Source organism: Pteronotus mesoamericanus, unplaced genomic scaffold, assembly GCF_021234165.1.
Source record: "Pteronotus mesoamericanus isolate MK-2021 breed Mesoamerican mustached bat unplaced genomic scaffold, CSHL_Meso_final scaffold_85, whole genome shotgun sequence".
Lineage (NCBI taxonomy): Eukaryota > Metazoa > Chordata > Mammalia > Chiroptera > Mormoopidae > Pteronotus > Pteronotus mesoamericanus.
Window position 1 is genome coordinate 13185512 of NW_026555329.1, and position 19849 is coordinate 13205360.

General features: G+C 32.8%; 1 protein-coding gene across 1 annotated transcript in view; it reads left to right on the forward strand.

Moving 5' to 3' along the window:
• The window catches only part of VWDE (von Willebrand factor D and EGF domains), a 61146-nt gene that overhangs the window by 4914 nt on the left and 36383 nt on the right, over positions 1 to 19849 (forward strand). Inside the window, exons 2-10 of the mRNA XM_054563828.1 lie at positions 2672 to 2856; positions 5371 to 5602; positions 9196 to 9261; positions 12203 to 12459; positions 13019 to 13108; positions 14798 to 14942; positions 17525 to 17742; positions 17987 to 18060; positions 19563 to 19833. Of these exons, the coding sequence (XP_054419803.1) occupies positions 2672 to 2856; positions 5371 to 5602; positions 9196 to 9261; positions 12203 to 12459; positions 13019 to 13108; positions 14798 to 14942; positions 17525 to 17742; positions 17987 to 18060; positions 19563 to 19833 (1538 nt within the window). The remainder of the gene's footprint in view (positions 1 to 2671; positions 2857 to 5370; positions 5603 to 9195; positions 9262 to 12202; positions 12460 to 13018; positions 13109 to 14797; positions 14943 to 17524; positions 17743 to 17986; positions 18061 to 19562; positions 19834 to 19849) is intronic.

The following is a 19849-nucleotide window of genomic DNA, read 5'->3' on the forward strand; positions in this document are numbered from 1 at the left end:
TCATAGAACTTCTGTTAAATACTAACTTCGGTCACCAAGTTTGAATTTAAGAATGTGCATTGAGGTTGAACAGGGAAAGCTTTTCCAAGACTCTCAGTATCCTTCTCCAGCCCACACTGAGTTGTAGGTGTCTATAAATTGCTTTCTCACAAACTTAATTATTGGGCTTCTTTATTTTTTTCTGGAAATATTGAGTTGTTATTTGTTGCCTACAAGGAATTAATGTTATATAAGGTAAATATTGCTTTTATTTTTCAATTATTGTTTTTACCTCAGAAAAAAATAACATTAACCTTTCTTGATTGTTTTTGTGTTATACACATAAGAACCTGAAATGAAAGGTTACTTGTTCTTATATTGTTTCCTTATATTTTTCAGAAATAAATCTGATCTATGTACAAAAACTTGCAGTTTGAAAAAAATATGTGCAACATTTGTAACCGCTTAGATGTTATTTTGTCTTTTCATCATCTTGTTGATCTCAATCTATTTTACTAAGGCAAGTTTGCTCTGTAAAAAAAAAGAGAAGTAAACACTCACTCATGTAAAATTTTAAAAATGATATTAGAACCCAATTTATTAAGTTATTTCATAATGATAACAAGGTACCATTAATCTGTGCCTTTTTTGGTTTGCTTACAGACTGACTAGATATTCATGAAGAACTGTTCAAAGTACATGTAATAACATTAAATATTATTTATTACAGTTAGATAAAATCTTGTGATCCTTCTCAGGTTCGAGGCTCATATGTTGGTAAAATTAATAATGTCTAATCACTAATCTACTTTCTGCTGTATAGGTTTGCCTATTCTGCATATTTTCTATAAATAAAATCATATAATAGATTGTCCTTTGTGATTAACTTCTTTCACTTAGCATAATGTTTTCAAGGATTGTATTGTAGCTTGTATCAGTACTTCATCTTTTTTTGTAATGAAATAAATTCCCATTGTTAATTATACACCACAATTTGTATATACATTCACTAGTTGATAAATATTTGGATTCTTCCCACATTTTGGTTTCCATAAATAATGCTGGTATAAACACCTAGGTACAGATTTTGTATGGTGTTGTTTTCATTTCTTTTAGGCATATACTTAGGAGTAAAATTACTGGATCATAGGGTAAGTCTATGTTTAAATATTAGAGAAACAGCCAAAATATATTCTAAAGTGGCTGCACTGTTTTGCACCCTGCAGAAGTGTATGACAGGTTCAATTTATAAAAATCCTTGCTGACACTTGTTATTATCTGAGATTTTGATTCTAGTCATCCTAGTGGGTGTGAAGTGACATCTCATTGTGGTTTGATTGCATTTCCCTGGTGGCTAATGATGTCAATCATTTTTTCATGTGTTCATTGGATATTTGCATATCTTCTTTGGAGAAACACCTACTCGGATTCTTCGACAATTTTTAAATGTGGTCGTTGGCCTTTTTGTTATTGAATCATATGAGTTATTTGTATATTCTAGATACAATTCTCTTATCAAATATGTCATTTGCAATTACTTTTTCCCATTTTTTTTTTACTTTCTTGATAATGCCCTTTGAAGCAGAAGTTTTTAATTTTGAAGAAGTCCAATTTCTCTATCTTTTTTATTCTTGTTTGTGCTTTGTTGTCATATGTTGAAATCCATGGCCAAATCTAAAATCATGAAGATTTACCTCAACATTTTTTTCTAAGTGTTTAATACATTTTGAGTTAAATTTTGTAACTGTTATAATGTAAGGGTCCAACTTCATTCTTTTGCATGCCAATATCCAGTTTTCCCAACATCATTTGTTGAAAAGCCTGTCCTTTTCCCATTGAGTGGCCTTAGCACCTATATTAAAAATCCATTGAATACCACAGCTATTTGGGTCTATTTCTGGACACTCAGTTTTATTCATCAATCTCTGTCTATCCTTAAGCCAGCACCATACTATCTTGATTACAGTTGCTTTGTACTAAATGTTGAAATGGGAGAATTGGAGTACTCTTGTTTTGTTCTTTTTGAGGACTGGTTTAGCTCTTCTGGATCCCTTGAAATTTTCCATGATTTTTAGAATTAGTTTGTCATTTTCTACAAAGGAGTAAGCTGGTATTCTGATAAAGACTGTGATGAGTTTGCATGTCAATTGGGGGAGTATTGCCATCTTAATAACAGTAAGTCTTCTGATCCATGAACATGAATATATTTCCATGTATTTACTTAGATCTTAGATTTCTTCTAAGAAGGTATGGTAGGAGTAACAAATCCTAACTCAGAATCCATCAGCAATATTGTTTGTTGAACTTACCAGGATGATCAATTCGTAAAGTATATAAATGCCTAATTGCTAACTTGTACACCTGAAACTAATATACAATATGTCAACTGCAACTGGAAATTAAAAAAAATATTGCTAGTCCAAATTAAATGAAAATAAAGTCCTTAAAGCTCAAATATGTAAAAAAAAAAAGCATTCTAGAGAATTTGTTAATTGGTTTATTGTATTTATGAAAAGGTTTGAGGTAAGTGATCTTTGACTACGGAGACGCTGACATTTCAGAGGGTCTTTATGTGCAATTATAGGTTGATTTGACTTGATTTATTTTTGTTTTGGGAATCAATTTTAATTGAGAGCTGAACTATTTTAATGAAGAATGTACTTACATAAAGACACCTCCCTTTCCTTCCTAGCTCAAGAGTGCTCTCCTGGGGGACACCAGTTACTTCAGAGCCCTCACAGAAGTGTCCATTTTGACTCAATGCACCTCCAGCAGTCAGCCACTCAAGACCTGATATGTGACCATTCTCTTGCGGCTGGATGGTATCGATTTCTCATCTTTGACAGACCTGCTGAGATGCCAACCAAATGTGTCGAGGTATTTCAACTCTTACTAAGAACTGCGTGTGCTTTTTCTTATGTATTTTTTTCATAGGAGGATTGACTCTTATTACACCCAATGTATTTCCCATGCTGCATTATTATTTTTATTTTGTATTAATTGAATTAATCTGGAGTATTCCTGTTTCTTCTTATATTATGTAATAAAGATAGTAACAGTTTCTGCTATGCTCATGCAGTGCACCAAGTGTTTTTACCTCTAGTAGCTCATATAATGTTTACAGCAGCTCCAGAATGAATCTATTGTTCTTATTTCCCTTATACAGTGAGGGACACACATTCTTAGGTGGGACACCCCTGGAGTCAGCAAACAAGGATAGCAGGTCTTCATTCTCCAGATTTCATGTCCTTAACCATGAGCAACCTGAAAAACCTGCTTCCATTCCTGTCGGTCTTAAATAGAAGGCTAATTTTCCTTATCGTCACCCACATTTTGTGAACTATGCAAAAACAGGAATTATCTTCCCTTTTAAGCATGTAACTAACTATGTGAAAAGACACCTCAGGAAAGATACCCAAATTTTAAGTTGTGGCATTGTAGCTGTCTGATTTTCTCCTTGTTTGTTTGCTTCTCATTTTGGTGATGTTCTGCTTGCAATAAACTAAAAAAATAATCAGAATTTGAAAGTAAGATGTGAGGAAATTCACTACCTCTTTAGGTATCTGAGTTCTCTTAGTTCTATATTTTAGTTTGTGGCTGAATTACTTATAATTGATTCCAGAACCTCACACAAACGTCAAGGTGAAGTGGCTCTTTTCCTGGAGGTCAGTGGCGCCCCTGCTCACCCCTGCTCACCTGGGGACAGGACACAGCTCCCTGCGCCCGCTCTCCTGACCCTCCGGAGCCGTGTCTTTGCACCATTCAGCTGGAGAGTTGATAGAATTTTCTTTTTGTTTACAGGATCTTACAAGTCTGTATAAATAACTTTTTATTCATAATGTGCAAAGTGACTTACGTGCATTATAGAAAACTTAGAAAATAAAGGACAGGTGATAAAATAATATTCACTTATAATCCGCCCACACACTCATTCCACCATTAACATTTTTCTGTTGTTCCTTCTTATTTATATTGTTTTGTAAGGTTCATGCTTAATGTTCAATTGTACAAACATGTTTATTTTTCAGTTACAGCTATAGCATTAACATTTTCCTGTTATTAAAAATTCTTTATATAAGCTCAAATATAATATTCTGTCAACGTATACATCATATTTATTTAAACCATTACCATATGTGTGCACTTTTAGGCTTTTGCTATAATAAGTAATTATGCAGTTAGGAAATGTGCATATAAATCATTGTTCTATTTTAATCTTCTTGAGGTTTTAAATACATATAGTTAAATTGTTTTTCAAAAATATAATGCTAATGTTTAACTCCAGCAGCAATAGATAAAAATACATTTTCCAGTACTAAATATTTGCATGTATTCATTAAACATCTGTATTTATTCTTTAAATTATGTTTGTGTATTTTGTCCATTTGTGGTCGTAGAATTTTAAAATGGATATTACATGGCTAAAATCAAATAAGAAATATAATAATGTACCAATAAATAATATATACAAAATATAATGTTATTAACAAGTAATTTTCTCTATATTTAACTTATTTGTCTTGTTTTTAAATTGTTATTTAACTATCAATCTTTTCACCTATGATTTCCCTCTGTTTTTTAAGCATGAAAATAACAATAATATTAAGAATTATAGTCTGGCTAATGATTATTGAGCCATTGCTATGTAGCAGTTGTGTTATATGCACTATTTTATTTATACTTCACAGCGCTGTGAGGTGGATACTACAATTCACCTAATACAAAAACAGAGGATGTTAAGTGCCCAAGGTCATGCATTTAGTTAAGTGCCTCGGTTATTTCCAAATCATATATAGTCTCTTATTTTCCCTGGGTTAATTTCCTATTTAATTCTATTTTTCATCTGAAACTGATTTGGTAATTGGCTTCAAATGATACTTTAACTTCATTTTTTTCAAATTGCCCTCCAATTGTTTCCACCAGATTTTGAACAATTCTTTCCTTCTATCCTGATTTTTTTATGCCTCTTGAACTGTACATTAACTTCTTTCATATACTATTTCCAGCAATTTTTTAAAAAACTCCCTAAGATCAGTTTATCTTTGTGCTATATGTTAAGATGGCTTTAAACTGACTTATTTTGTCGTAGAATGTGTCAGCTATTTTACTAAATTATCTGATACTGAATTTTCTTGTTCATAATACAAATGTAACAAATGGAATACAGATATTTAAATTAAATAAGATTATATTAATTATGAAGAATCTACCTTTAAGTGCTATATTCCATAAAGCTACTTTCATAGCACAGGTACAAGCTATGAGATTTTTAAAAGTATGATTGATCATTGAATATTTTAAAGGTTGTTTAGATGAAAATGCAAAACTGCTTTATCTACCATGTATGAAAATAAACTGGATTTCCACACTTTGTTTTGTCTGATGCAAAAGATGAACCACTGTGGAACCCAGGCTCCCATCTGGCTGTCTCTGGGGGACTCAGAAACGCTGCCTCCACCTGGGGAGATCACGCAACTGACAGCTTGTGCCACCTGGCAGTTCTTGCTCAGCACTACAAAAGACTGTTGTCTTTTCCAAATCCCAGTGTCTGTAAGAAACTGTGGACAATTTTTTGTGTACTTACTCCAACCCACCCAGGGATGTATGGGGTATTGTGCAGAAGGTAAGAAAACACGGGTAATACAAATGAACTGCTAATCATGGAACTGTGTATGATGATGTGTTCGTGCCATTCTCTGGGTCGGCTGTACGGCGCTAATGCAAAGCTCAAGAGATTTGATCTACTATTATTGCTCGAGTGATGCTAAATTTCTGGTTTAAATTGGCCAGATTTGTTTAGGATTCTTTGCCAAGATCTTAATATCCTCAGAAAATAATTGGTGATGTGAAAGTATCAAAGGTTAACATCACTGGTGATAATATGTTTATAAATGATGATACCATTTATATACTGATAACATGCAATAACAAGGGCACTTCTCCTTTATGGTATTCTTCCTTAAAAGTCATAACCCCAGTCTAATTATGAGCAAATTCATATATAAAAGACTGAAAATACTGGAAGATACGTTTATATACCAGTGTTAATAAACTAAGCAAACACTTGCAAATAATAATAATTACATGAGCAACACCTATGAATATGTTCATCCTGAGGCGGTTAGACTTTCCAAACTAGAAAACCCCAAATAACACAGTACAGCAAAACTGTGGGAAGGAATATACATACCATTAGAAATGGCAATTAATGGTATGGATGAAAAAATTAAACCTTGCTGTTTGATGAGAATACTGGAGGTGAAAGGAGGATGACATTCGGGATGGCATCTCACTGGGGAAAGCTTCTTCTGAGAACTGACACTGAGAGTTTGAGGGTACGCAGTCCTCGGGCAGACAGAGCGAGGGGGAGCACACCCCAGAGCAACAATACACAGAAGGCCTTAAGGTGGTAAGAATGTGGTGGTCTTGGACGAGTGAGGGAGAGCATAACAAGACAGATTTGAAAGGGCAGTGCAGCCTGACACTTAGGGAACTCTGCATTTTATTTTCTGTGCATTGAGGAATCTTTGGACAATTACCCTAAGAGAGTGAGACAGTGGATCTTCACATGTCATATACAGCTGCTGGCCAGCTAAACCTGGCTGGAAGCAGCACGTTCAGTTTGGGAATTTGCCATCTGCTCAGTTTATGGCATGTCACCGAGAAGAAAATCCAGAGAGATGGATCAGCTTCACTGGATGGCCAAGATGAGAGATTCTGGAAAACATCTCCTGGCATTTCTCTCAGTGCTCTTGCCATCAAAAATACAGATAGTTTTTGTAAAATTTCAAATAACATTGCCAAATATTTGTCTAAAATTCTGTAGGTGTTTCAATGGGAAAAAAATACCTCTGTTAGTTTAAGAAACATTGAGAACTATTAAAATGAAAACAAACTTTCATACCAGAAGATATGTAAAATACAAGTAATAAGTTCAACAGAAATGTTACTGTTATATGCATTAATTTTAAAAGTATTTAAAATTTGCATTTTATGACACGCTTTTAAAACTTAAAAAATATTTCCTGTTTTCTAATGTCCCTACCACCCACTAAATTTCTTAAGTTTGAACATTCAAAATTTTTCTCTCTTTTACCATATTCAAGTCCTCTTTCTAGTTTTAGGGAGAGGGAATTTCTGGGAAATGATTTTATTTCCACTCAATGTATGACATTAACTAGACAGACACAAGAATTATCCTCTCTGATGTGTAAATTAAGGCCTACCTTAAAATACCATTCAGAACTTGAATTAGGCTTCATGGATGGCAAACTAAAGTGACAGTCACTTACCATGAATGTGGAGCACATATTCGCTGCTGATGGCGAGGTGCTTGTTTTAAAATGTCAGCACAGGTCTTCATGAGTCTCCGGCTTTCCTTCTAGGGGTGCAGGACACCTGTCCATTTTAGCCTTTTTATCTGCATTTAGACAGGGAATAATGCCAATTTTACACAGTTCTTCCAGAAAAATATAGATGAGTGACTATACCTCTAAACTCTGTCAGGCTAGCATTATTCCGAAACTAAAATCAGATATAGGCATCCCAAGAAAAGAGAAGTATGGAACAGTATCCCTTAAGAATATAAATGCAAATGACTTCATCATTTAGTTAGAAAATACAATGGTATCTACAAAATAGCTGCTGGAGCTACTACATGAGGTTTTGCAGTGCTGAAAGAAAAAGCTCAACATACAAAATCATTTATATTTCTTTATACTAGCAATGAACAATTAGAAATTTTATTTAAAATACCAATAATAGTACCAAACATATAAAATACTGAGCAATAAATATGGAAAAATGTACAGGAAATATGAAGTTAAAATTGTAAAATTTTGCTAACAGAAATTATAGAAGGACTTGAATAATGGAGCGATAAACCATGCTCATAAAATCAAAAGACTCAATGTTATTGCTTTTTGTTTTTTTGGAGATAAGGTGTATTTAATACAATCAGAAATAAATATTTCAAGTAGTCTATAATTCATGCAAAACCTAACTTGGAAAACACAAGTGCTCTGATGCATATATTTTAAAAGGCTTTATGTAAAGTTTGCATCCGAAGATGCCCATTAGTTATTGACGATGGAAGGCAAAGAGATTATACACAAAATAAATTTTTTTGAGGGACTATCTTGTTCTTCATTAAAAAAGATGTTCAGCCCTGCCTAGTGTGGCTCAGTGGATTGAGCCGTGGTCTGCGAACCAAAGGGTCACTGGTTTGATTCCCAGTCAAGGTACATGCCTGGGTTGTGGGCCAGGCTCCCAGCAAGGAGTGTGAGAGAGGCAACCACACATCAATGCTTCTTGCCTTCTCTTTCTCCCTGCCTTCCCCTCCGTCCAAAAGCAAAGAAACAAAATCTTTTAAAAAAAAAGTTCAGGTTAATTTTTTTTCAAGAATTTAGGAAGAAATGGAGAAAATCCACAGGAAAATAGCAACCAGAATGATATCTATCAGTCAGATTTTGAATAATCCTTCACTCCTATTTCTTGTCAACTAAAATTATTTTCTAGTTCATCCAATTTCACAGGTGAATCAAAAGGCTCAATGTTAAGATGTGAATTCTCTTCAGAATAATTTATAGCTCCAAAATAGTCCTAATCAATATTTCACGAAGGTTTTTTTGTGGAAATTGATAAGTTCACTCTAAAATTTATATGGAAACAGAATGTACCTATAATCCCCAAACTACTTTAACACGGAATAAAATTGGACAATTTACACTATCTGACCTTCAGGCTTATTTTAAAGTTACAGTAACCTATAGAGTGTCATATTACCATCAAGATAGACAAATAGATCAACAGAAAAGAATAGAGAGCCCCCAAATAAACCAACATTGGCATCAGATTTATAAGTATCATCATGACAGCTGTTGACATATTTCTGTAATCCCGTGCATGCTTATGGTGAAAGCGATTTCCAAGGAACTGATAACAAACTAACATATAAATTTCTGAAGATTGTAACATCTCATTACTTAATGCAGACTAAAATTTAGAAAACAAGATATAAAAGCTATAAGAGACCAAATTATCTCTATTTGATCTCATCCTGAAAAAGGAAAAAAAAATTATTATGATAAAAGGAATGTTTTAGCCTGTATTAAAACATACCTCTCTGAATAATTGTCATCTCACATATATCATGTATAAATATACTTATATGTTTATGTTCAGTTGGATAAATACAAAAACTTCAACTTTTTGCAGCCATTTCTGAGACAAAATTACACCCATGTGGCTCTGATGAAATTGAAATAGGAGGTGACTGTGTTCGTAAGTATCAGATTTTATTTTTAATAATGTATTTATAAAAAAATAATTTCAACAGGCTTTTATGTTCCATGACTTATCTTAGATATTGAATTATGATAATGTTTGACAACACACAGTTTAGTGGATATCAAAAATGAAAATCACTTTATCATGCCTTTAAGAAATAGTACTGGAACCAGCAAAGGTGCAGAGAGTTGCGGGTGTTCATACTCTACATACCCTACAGCCATGTGTGTATATTGGTAGAGTCTTTTTATGAGATATTTGGCAATTTATCTCAACAATCTTATAAATCCACATGTATTTGTTCCTTGAAATTTGACTTCCAAAAATCTAATTTGAGAAATATTTAAAGAAGTATGCAGGTACAATACTTGTAACACCATTTTTCTAATAATATGCAACAATTGCAACTATCCAATCGCTGCTGGTTGATTCAATGTTTTTGATGTATCCATAATGATAAAATATTCTGTAAACAATACTAAAATACAGGAATACATTCCTTGACATTAGAAGATACTCATGATATGCTGAAACTAAGAAATCAGATTATGCACCACAATCTCATTTTTGTCTTCTAGAAATGATTGCATTTGTACCAAATAATTCTTGAAAGATAAACACCAAAAGTGTTAATGTCATAATTTTTCTCCTCTTTTCAGTTTGTAATTTTCATTTTTTAACATAGTTAAAAATTTTAAGTTATTTCAAATGTTTTTTAAAAAAACCTGCTATAACATTGTTTAAGACAAATCACTCTGAGTAGATTGTCTAATTAAATTTATGACATGTCCTTAAGGGATGGGCAGAAATCCCTATTATTTATTGAAACATTAGCCTTTTTCTAGCAACTGCTTGCCAGATGTAATATTCTAAGTGAATGTGGTACTGTTGACATAAAATTAATATATTTAACAAAGAAATTTTATGGTGAAATAAGCCATAATGACATAAAACAAATTAGGACAGATTATATGATATTCAGATATCATGCCTAAAATTAATATGATTTGTCTTTAAATACTACTACTATAATAGTCCTTGAAATAAATACTCTAAGTTGCTTTTCTATGTCCTATTCCAGGTGTTAATGAACTTTCCAGTCCCCAATGAATTTTCCATTCCTGTTTTCTCGGATTCTTTATTTTATTTTTTTTATTGTTGTATAAGTATAGTTGTCCCCATTTTCCCACCACAAATTTCCCCCACCCCACCAATTCCCACTTCCACAAGTTAGTATTTATGGAAAAGTCTCAGTGTAATTAGACCCTGTAATTTAAGTTCTTAAGAGAATAAAACAATATTCCAATAATTGTAACTTTAACCATAAAGTATAACTGTTTGGCTATTCTGTATAACAGCTTTGGAACACCTTTGTCATTTACATATATTGTAGTAAAATTACTTTTCTTCCTTCAATAAACAATAAATTTAAGCTACTTATGTGATTTAGAATGTTTATGCAATTAACTGGAAAAATGCTATACAAAAATCATACACAATTTGAGCAAGAAGCACTTGCATAAAAATGAGTAAAAAGTTAATAGATAAAACATCATGATAAATTAGAGACTATTAAGATATTTAGCATATGCTAATAGCAGAGTTGAGAACACAGTAAAAATTGTACTTTTCAAGCAGAAATAATTTACATGTCATTATTGAAAACTTTAAGTTTCTTTTAACAAATTTTCTTTGCTACAGTTTTGCAAGCAATGATCAGCTCGCCCAGAGAGTTGATGCTATTTAAAATATTGATTCAAAAATTTTAATTTTGAGTTACTTTTTAGTCATTTTTATCTTATTCTTAATAATTATTTCTATAGCTGTCTCTCTTTAAAAATAAATTCAACTTCTTTTTCTTAGTTTATTTAAGAAGATATTTTTACTCACATAAATTTTTTAAAAATCAATACATACTCATTAGTAGTCTATTATTTCCTTCATCCTAATATGATGATTTGACCTAATGTTTAAAATGTTTGACAAAATATGTATTATTTAGTTTAATTTGAAAACAATTTGTTATGAGGGTTTGCAATATGGTATCTAACAGAATAACACTTTAAAATAGTTGAAAGTACATAAGGTTCCCCCTCCCCCTACCACACATTCGTTTAGGTAAAGTTTCTCAGAATTTTTGAAAATCTACATTACAGAACTGAAAAATTAATATTTTGATTATCATGTGTATCATAAAAAAACTGTACATTTTAGAACATTTTAAAATCTTACTTTTAAGTTTATCACTCAGATATTTTAACTCTTTTCCAAAACAACAAAACATTTGAAAACCTATTTGGAAATGTTTTAGATTCCCAGATTTAATCTCGCAAATGACCAAAGATAAAAATCATAAAATTTCTCTCAGTTCCTGGAGGAATCTCCACTTATTTAACCTCAGAAAAATGAATAAGACTATATGGTAACACTGGTATATTTCACTAAGACAGTATAATCACTCCCATAAGGAACAGCTCTTTCAACCCAGAGTAATGAAAAACTGAGTTACAAGAGTAAATTATAAGGGTGAAATAGTAAGTTATTTGATTTTACATTAGAGTGACTATTTTTCTCTATAACAAAAAATGATAATGTAGAAAACTTAAATTATTTTTGTTTATCTTTTAGAAAAGATAATAGTTTAGAAGAAGGTAATGACTTCTTTGTTTAAGAGCTAGACTTTTCAAAGGTATACATATTTAACATACATTAAGATTGAATGGCTGATGAATTTCCCTGTTATCAATATTTATATGACTATGGATGGAAAAAAGAAAGTGCTACTTTGCTGACTGCTGGAGAATTATTTTTCTAATAAATATATTTTATTTTCTAATATAAATCCCTGAGTTACAGACTTCATGAGCTTTTCCCATAAACCAGTCTCCTTTTTTTAAAATGCCTGACTACAAATTATGCGTTTTTCTCCTACCAGGTGAGCTGTCAGCCTCAGTGCCACCACCACCGCCGCCACCTCCAGGAAGGCCAGAGGTTGTGGTGGAGCTGATAGAGTCCAGGGTTTTCTGCAGGTGTGTGTTTGATGTTTCCCCTGCAAACAACCCAGTGGGATTCCTCATAGCCTGGTCTCGGCTTTCTTCTCAGGAAATCAAAGAGGAGCTGAAGCAAGAGACCACAGTTGAGGCATTCTCCCTGTTAGAACTGGATGGCGTGAATCTCAGACTGGGAGACAGGGTATGTTAAAAAAAACTGGGTTTTCTTTTCTTCTCATGAATGTATTAACTTGCAAAATGGATTTTTACATCATATCCTAAAAATAGTTTTGGTCTCTATAGTATAAAGCACAAATGTTTTTCTTTTCCTTTTTTCCTTGGTAATTGTGCCAACTCCAGTGATAATTAGATGAGCCAGTAATCTTAGTGACTAAGAGTATTTGCTCCTAGCAATTAGCTGGTTATTATTGGTGAACCCTAGTAATTTTATGTCTCTTTCAGGTCGTAAATGATGTAATTTTATTTTGTAAATAATGTTTTCATTTTTTTACAATGATGTTATCACTTACTGTCCACTTTTAAGTACATCTTAAATACAAAGTCTACAACACTTTTTGTTGAAGTTTGAATAATTAGTATTTTATAAAGTGGAATTTTTCTCAATTTTTAAACAAGTTTTTAATTTTTTTTAGTTTATCTCTTAAGTGTTATCTACCAAAAATAAAAGTATTTAAATATAATAATTTACCCATATTTCCTCCATGTTATTGCTAAATAATTATTTGTCAATAATATGACAGATATTCTGCATGGCTTCCACTTTTTTCTTGGAGAACCCACATGTGAAAAGTTTACCCATTGAAAGCCGAGAATTTTTTGCAGGCATTAAGGTATGTAACAGTAGAGATGGATCAGAAACATTATTCTTCTGAAACTATTCTTCTGAAACTGTGTTTTCCATACTGTGATTTGTGGATACTGATTATAGGACCTTGTCACAGACTGATGTTGGGACCCAAGGCTCAAGGGCGATGGAATATGATTTGACTTTGGCTGGTGGGCCCACAATGCAATATACAGATCATGTATCATAGAAATGTACATCTGAAACCTATGTGACTTTATGAACCAGTGTCACCCCAATAAATGTAATAAAAATAAGTAATTTTTTAAAATGTGAAAAAATAACCCCAATAATCTAATACGCAGCAAAGTTTGAGGCTCCTGTTAATGAACTAAAGATGGAATATGCTTGCATTTATTTCAGAAAAGCTCAAATTGAAACACAAGTTCTATTCCCATAATTTATTATATCATGTAAGTAAAAGTTAGAGTATCAATATTTAGTTATCGTGCATTTTGGAAGACAGAGCCTGTAATTAGAGTAGTGCTAGAGCCTCTAGCTAGAGTAGAATTGGCCCAGAAATCTGGACTTTCTGAACTGCAAAACTTGTTCTATCTAAACAGACAGTATCTTTGGTCACTGCTGGTAGCACTGGGTTTGAGGAACGGACGGGCTATTGCAGCAGATGACAGAGAATCCAGGGTAATGGAAGGGGTGCGGCAGTGCCAAGAGGTCTAGGCAGGCAGGCCTGTGCACCCTCTGACGCCTCCTCCATGGACCGGAGCTCAATTTGGACTCATCTCGAGTTCAAGGACAAGACTGGATAATTGATAGAATGTGAGAATAGAACTCAGAACCAGTACAAAGCTTGTTCCTGAATAGAGACCATTTATCCACAACAGGGACCAGGGGAAAGAGTGAGAGTGAATTATGTTGTCAGAAGAGCATAGTCATAGTGGGAGGGGAAGGAGAGCCTAGACCTTAGAAACACAGAACCTTTGGATCTACTTTACTGAGAACTCAATACACTATGAGGGCCAACGGCCAGCCACCAGAGACTTTCTGGTTAGACTAACGGTAAGAGTATTCTGTACTAAGAACCATCTGTTTTGAAAGTTAGCCAAGAACCAAGACTGCATAACCACTTCCTGCCTCAAAAAATGATTCACCTCTGATCTAGGGTAGGGACCAGTCCTAGATTCTGTACTGAGTAACTCCAACTCTGGAAAGCAGACGCTGAGAAATAAGGTGAAGATTGAGATACTTCAGGTAACAATATTTTGATTTTGGTGTTAAAATATAATTGGGTTTATAATTTATATTAGGGATGGTATTTATCCCTAAGGATAAATAGACTGTTCCATTATTATGCCAGTAAACATTAGCAAACAAATGGAAGAATACAGGAATCTTTCTGTCTCCTTCATTCTGCAGTGCCTGCTGCAGAACCAGATTCACTGAGACAGGCTCCAACCAGACTGACTACCATGAGTTGGAGAAACAAACACCCAAACTCAGAATGCACAGCAACTCTGTGTATTCTTCCATGTATTGCTGCTGTTTTTAAAAGTTTGGTTTTCATTAATCTTGTGTAATTAAAAAATTCCAATGTTTAAATCATTACTACCAGTTCATTTAGTAAAATATGACCTGTTGAGAAAAAATATCCTCTTAAAATTATATCAGAAATAAATTCTATTTTTACATGAATGCTTTATATATTTTCTTGTACTAGTTACAACCTGAATTGAGCACTATATCAGAAGATGGAAAAGAATACCAGTTGAAGATAGAGAGCACAATTCCTATTGTTTGTTCTGAATTCAGTGAGCTTCATCAGGAATGCAAAATCTCATTAAAACTGAAAACTGTTGATCAAGGTAATATACTAAATCCATTCAATTTTATTATTAGATTTCAAATAACTAATGCTTTGTTTCTCCTAGAAAGTCACTGAAGTGTTCTCATTTAAATCACTATGTTACATGTTTACATCAAATTATAGCTCAATCATATTAATATACTGAACCAAATTTATGATTGCCAGGGCAATCATATTGCAATCCACGTTTATCGCTTGCGGGCTCAAAATATAAGGAAAAAAAACAACAACAGTAATGAACAGTCTCCTCCTCCTGCTCCTTCCCCTTTTTCTCCATCTTTTTTTCTTCTCCTCCTCCTTTTTCTCCTTCTCCTCGTCCTCCTATTTATTCTTCTTTCTGCTTTGTTTTCAGAGATTGAAGAACAAAGTCTCTTTAAGATTTTCCAGATCTTATTAAAGGAACGAGGGGCGATAAGCTACGCTAAAAGTTCAAGCTCGTGCACCATGGATCTCACAATGCATTCTCTGTACTTCTCTCCCTAACATAAGCTTATGTTTACGATCTTTTAAAAATTCTTCTATTTAATTTACTAATCATGTAGATTATTCGATACCTCGTCACATGCCTGTCACTATCACAGCCATATACACATCTGAACTTCTCCCATAGAACAAGATAATAAGGAGACAAACCATGTATTGCAGTTATAGGACTGACGGGGTTCTTTTGCCTTCCTAAGTCTCTGAAGCAGAGACCAAACAAAACATGTTAAGATATATGTAATTTAAAATACAACCTTTAAGAGAGATTATAATTCTGTTAGCATACATTTTCAGCATAAGAGATAAAGTTTTATTTAGTAAATACACCAAAGAAAATGTACCTAGGTCTTCATGTCTGGATTATTCCTAATTAAATCAGAGAAACAAAAGGATTAAAATTCTACTGGAGTCTCATGGAAATAGTGCACCCAGGAAAAGAGATGATGGAGGTAGAAAGAGAATCAGGGAGAGGCAATTCCAAGGTGCCTGACAGTAAACAGTTTAGTAGATAATACCCAGTTACTCAAATTTCAGGAGTACCATGAGCAAGGCACTATATTTTGAAATACAACTCACAAACATGAAATTAAACCCTCCATCTCAGACTGTTTGACAGAATTTTACTCAAACTGCCTCTGAAAAGCATAGTATGGAAATTTTACTACAGTTTATGAGGCAGAATACGAAGGGAGTAATGTTATTGGTAATTTTAAAATTATATTAGGCAAAGGTTTCTTTCAGTTACAAAAATACTTTAAACCATATTTGCATGCTCTCAATTCTTTCAACAAGTCAAGCATTGATTATAATGATATAAAATAGCCTAAAGGTGTTCCTATATTTTAGAAGTTTGCATGTTTTTATTCTTTGCCAATTAAATATAATTTTCTTTTTTTCCTGGAGGAAAATTTCTGGATTTTATTCTAGATATTACTCGTCACATAGGAACTTCCGTAGTGTATTTTCATTACATCTCTCCTTTCATTACAAAAACGTTAGTGTCTTCTAGTCTATTTCTGCAAAGCCTATACTGCTTTTTTCACAGACTTAAGAACAATACGTGGCCCTCGTACCATAACCTAAGGAAAATTATGTCAGGGGTTCTATCAAAGCTGCATATATTCCATATTTATTTTAGGGAAGCATTTAAGAGTTTGGATGTTTCTGTCATTTGTATATGCCTAGTAAAAGTATGTATTTCTAGGAAAAATGCATGAAGTTTTTTTTTTTCAGGGATTTTAAATTTAGTGCAGGCAGCCTGTCAGGGAAATATGATTTCACACCTGAAAATGATATGTGGAAAAAAGAAAGTTTTTAATGACTTTCTTCCTCCTTGATTCTCAGAAGGATTCTGTAATTATTAATTATGTGTGAACAAACTTTCTTTACAGACAGTTTTGAAAGGATTCTATCCTTTTTGCTTCATTACACAAATTCCTAGAGCTCCTTTTCTTATGTTACCATTTTCTTTCCAATTTTGTTTTTTTCTTGTTATTGGCTCCATAGGCAAGGAAGCATCTTGAGGTTCTGACTAGACTGGGACATTTGGGAGGTAAAAAGAGGTAGAGAGTTTATTACTAGTGTGGAAGTACCTTACGTTGTTTTGATTTTTTTCTATTTTTTAAGATGGCGACCCCTGTATGAACAATCATTGCTGTCACTCAAAGGATGGAAAATGAGTGCAGGCCCTAACACATGTCAAGACATGCATAGACCCAAGGCCCAATTCTCAGGCCGAAAAAAATCAAATTATGCTACTCAGTGTCAGATTTTAACTTTTTTACGGAAGTAAAGACACATTTTACATATTGCTTTTTGAATTTTATCCAGTGCATATGGGTTTAAAGCCTTATTGGAAATAGTAATATACATGTATCTATATACATATATATTGAAGTTGACCAATAACTTGTAAAGATCAGTTAGAGTTCAACAGCTCTGCTTTTATTTAGAAAAAAATCACAACTGTATACTTTAAGTAAGAAAAGGTAATTTCAGAACAATCAATTTATGTTTCACGTTAATCAACTGATCACATGCTTTGGTTGGTATATTCCATTAGGAAAATTCTCAATATACTTCTTTTTAATAACATAGGTAAAGAACAGCTAGGCTTAAATTTGGCACTGTCTTCCTGTCACGTGGACCTTCACCAGTCATCATCCTGTGCTCATGGGACCTGCAGCCACACTCTTGTGTACTACACTGCTGTAACAGATTTTATTCAAGATGGAGACAGAGTTACAGACATTATAGTGGAACCTATAGTTAATGAGGATTTCCTGTGGAACAGCTACATTCCAGACAGCATTCAGGTTGACAAATCAAAAAAATACCTTTATAACTTAAGCTTTAAACATATGTGTTTAACATATATCTTGAAAACTTTACATTTGAAATTTTTATAATACTATTTCAATTTTAAAATGATTTTATTTTCAATAACTATGCTAAAAATAATTAATTTAAAATTTATTCAGACTGCTGCTAAGCAATTTATTGGACATTACTAAATAACAATTAATGATAATATTTACTGAAAATATTTTTACTTTTAAGATCAGAGTAAAGGATGTCCCAACTGCTTACTGCTATTCATTTACTGACCCACATATAATTACATTTGATGGCAGGTAATTTCCTCAAAGTTTTTTTTCTTTTAATAGTTTGTGTCTCTTTTGGATTTTGTTGTTGTCTTTTTTTTAATCATTGTGCATTATTATTTCTTAGTCCTAGTCACTGAAAGATTAAAAGGGAAGGCATGTATCAACATCACTGCCTTGTTTCAAAATACTAATTTGTGTAGAATGTTTTCTTTAAAATTGAGTTTTTAGTGACTATATGAATTAACTGTGAGGCTAAATTTGTAAAAATGAAGATTCTTACAAATACATGCAGTCATTTTGTCTTGAATATTTTAAATAATGATTAATTTTTTGCTCTAGATAATATAATGTATTGCCTTTCTGTGTGATATAAAAAATAATCTCTAAGGTTTGTGGCAAGATGGTTAAACTAACACATTATAATTATTTGAAACTTTAATCACTTCTAATTCATGGCAAGGATACTCTGGGAAAAACATATTATATTTATTATGAATACTTGAATATTTGCCTCTGAAACTTAAAGTAAAATGGACAAATAGCCAAAAAGAATTCTAAGCTTTCTTACTATTGATATCTGCATAGAAGGATTTAAATTCAGTTATACTATTCTGGGGAATTTATGATTTTAAAATGTCCCTAAAGAAAATGATATGAATACTTCATTTTTTTTTATTAATTAGAGAATACTTTATTGGTTTCTGCAATCAAACCCATGTAGGTTAAGACCTTACATATTTAATACAGTGCATTACCCCTGTACAAATGGAAAAAATTATGTTGAATATTTCTAGACCAATATGACTGTTAATTTCTGTACAATGCCAACCCAACATGGTACAACTGGGATAGTTTTTCCAAAGTTGACAACACAGCTAAAGTTTCCAAAAATTCAATTTATATATGTGTATATACATTTATTTATAATAAAAACCAATAGCAGTATGTTATGCATCAATAGCAGCAACAGCTTTTCCAGGTTCTGAAGTCATCTGAATAAAATTATAGACACATCCAGCATACTCCATTAGAAAAAAAGGTAAAAAACAAATCCCCAGAAAACAGCAAATGAACACTTCATTCTTGAGTCAAAATTTCCTTCATGATACATGGTAATTTATTCTTTTAAAAAAATTATGTGACCATTGAATATTTCTAGACCAATGTGACTGTTAATTTCTGTACAATGCCAACCCAACATGGTACAACTGGGACCAGTTGTTTTATATAGTTAAAAAAATTATATAATATATCTGAGAAAGATATGAAGAAAACTTAAGCAGGATTGGGAAGAGAAAGCTGGAAGCAGAAGCTGACAGAAGTGTTGAAAGGGCGCAAGAATAATGGAGAGATTAAGATTGCTATGCAAAAAGATGCTCATGATATATAAACCTATTAGAAATATGGACTTTTAATTCTTGCAGCAAAGTGGATTGAATGCATATAAGTAAATTTAACACATTTTGGTTTATAACATACTGTTGTGATATTTTATACCAATTCTTAATGCAATTGACTTTTGTTGATAGGGTATATGATAATTTCAAAACTGGAACATTTGTGCTTTACAAGAGTATGTCACGTGAGTTTGAAGTCCATGTACGTCAATGGGACTGTGGAAGCCTTCACTATCCTGTGTCATGTAACTGCGGGTTTGTTGCCAAAGAAGAAGGGGATGTAGTTACTTTTGATATGTGTGGTGGTCAGCTACATGAATCAGAGCCATATTTATTTGTAAAGAGCCAAGATGAAACCAGCAGTATCAAAATAAGTGAATCATACCTAGGAAGAAAAGTCACAGTATGTATGATTATTA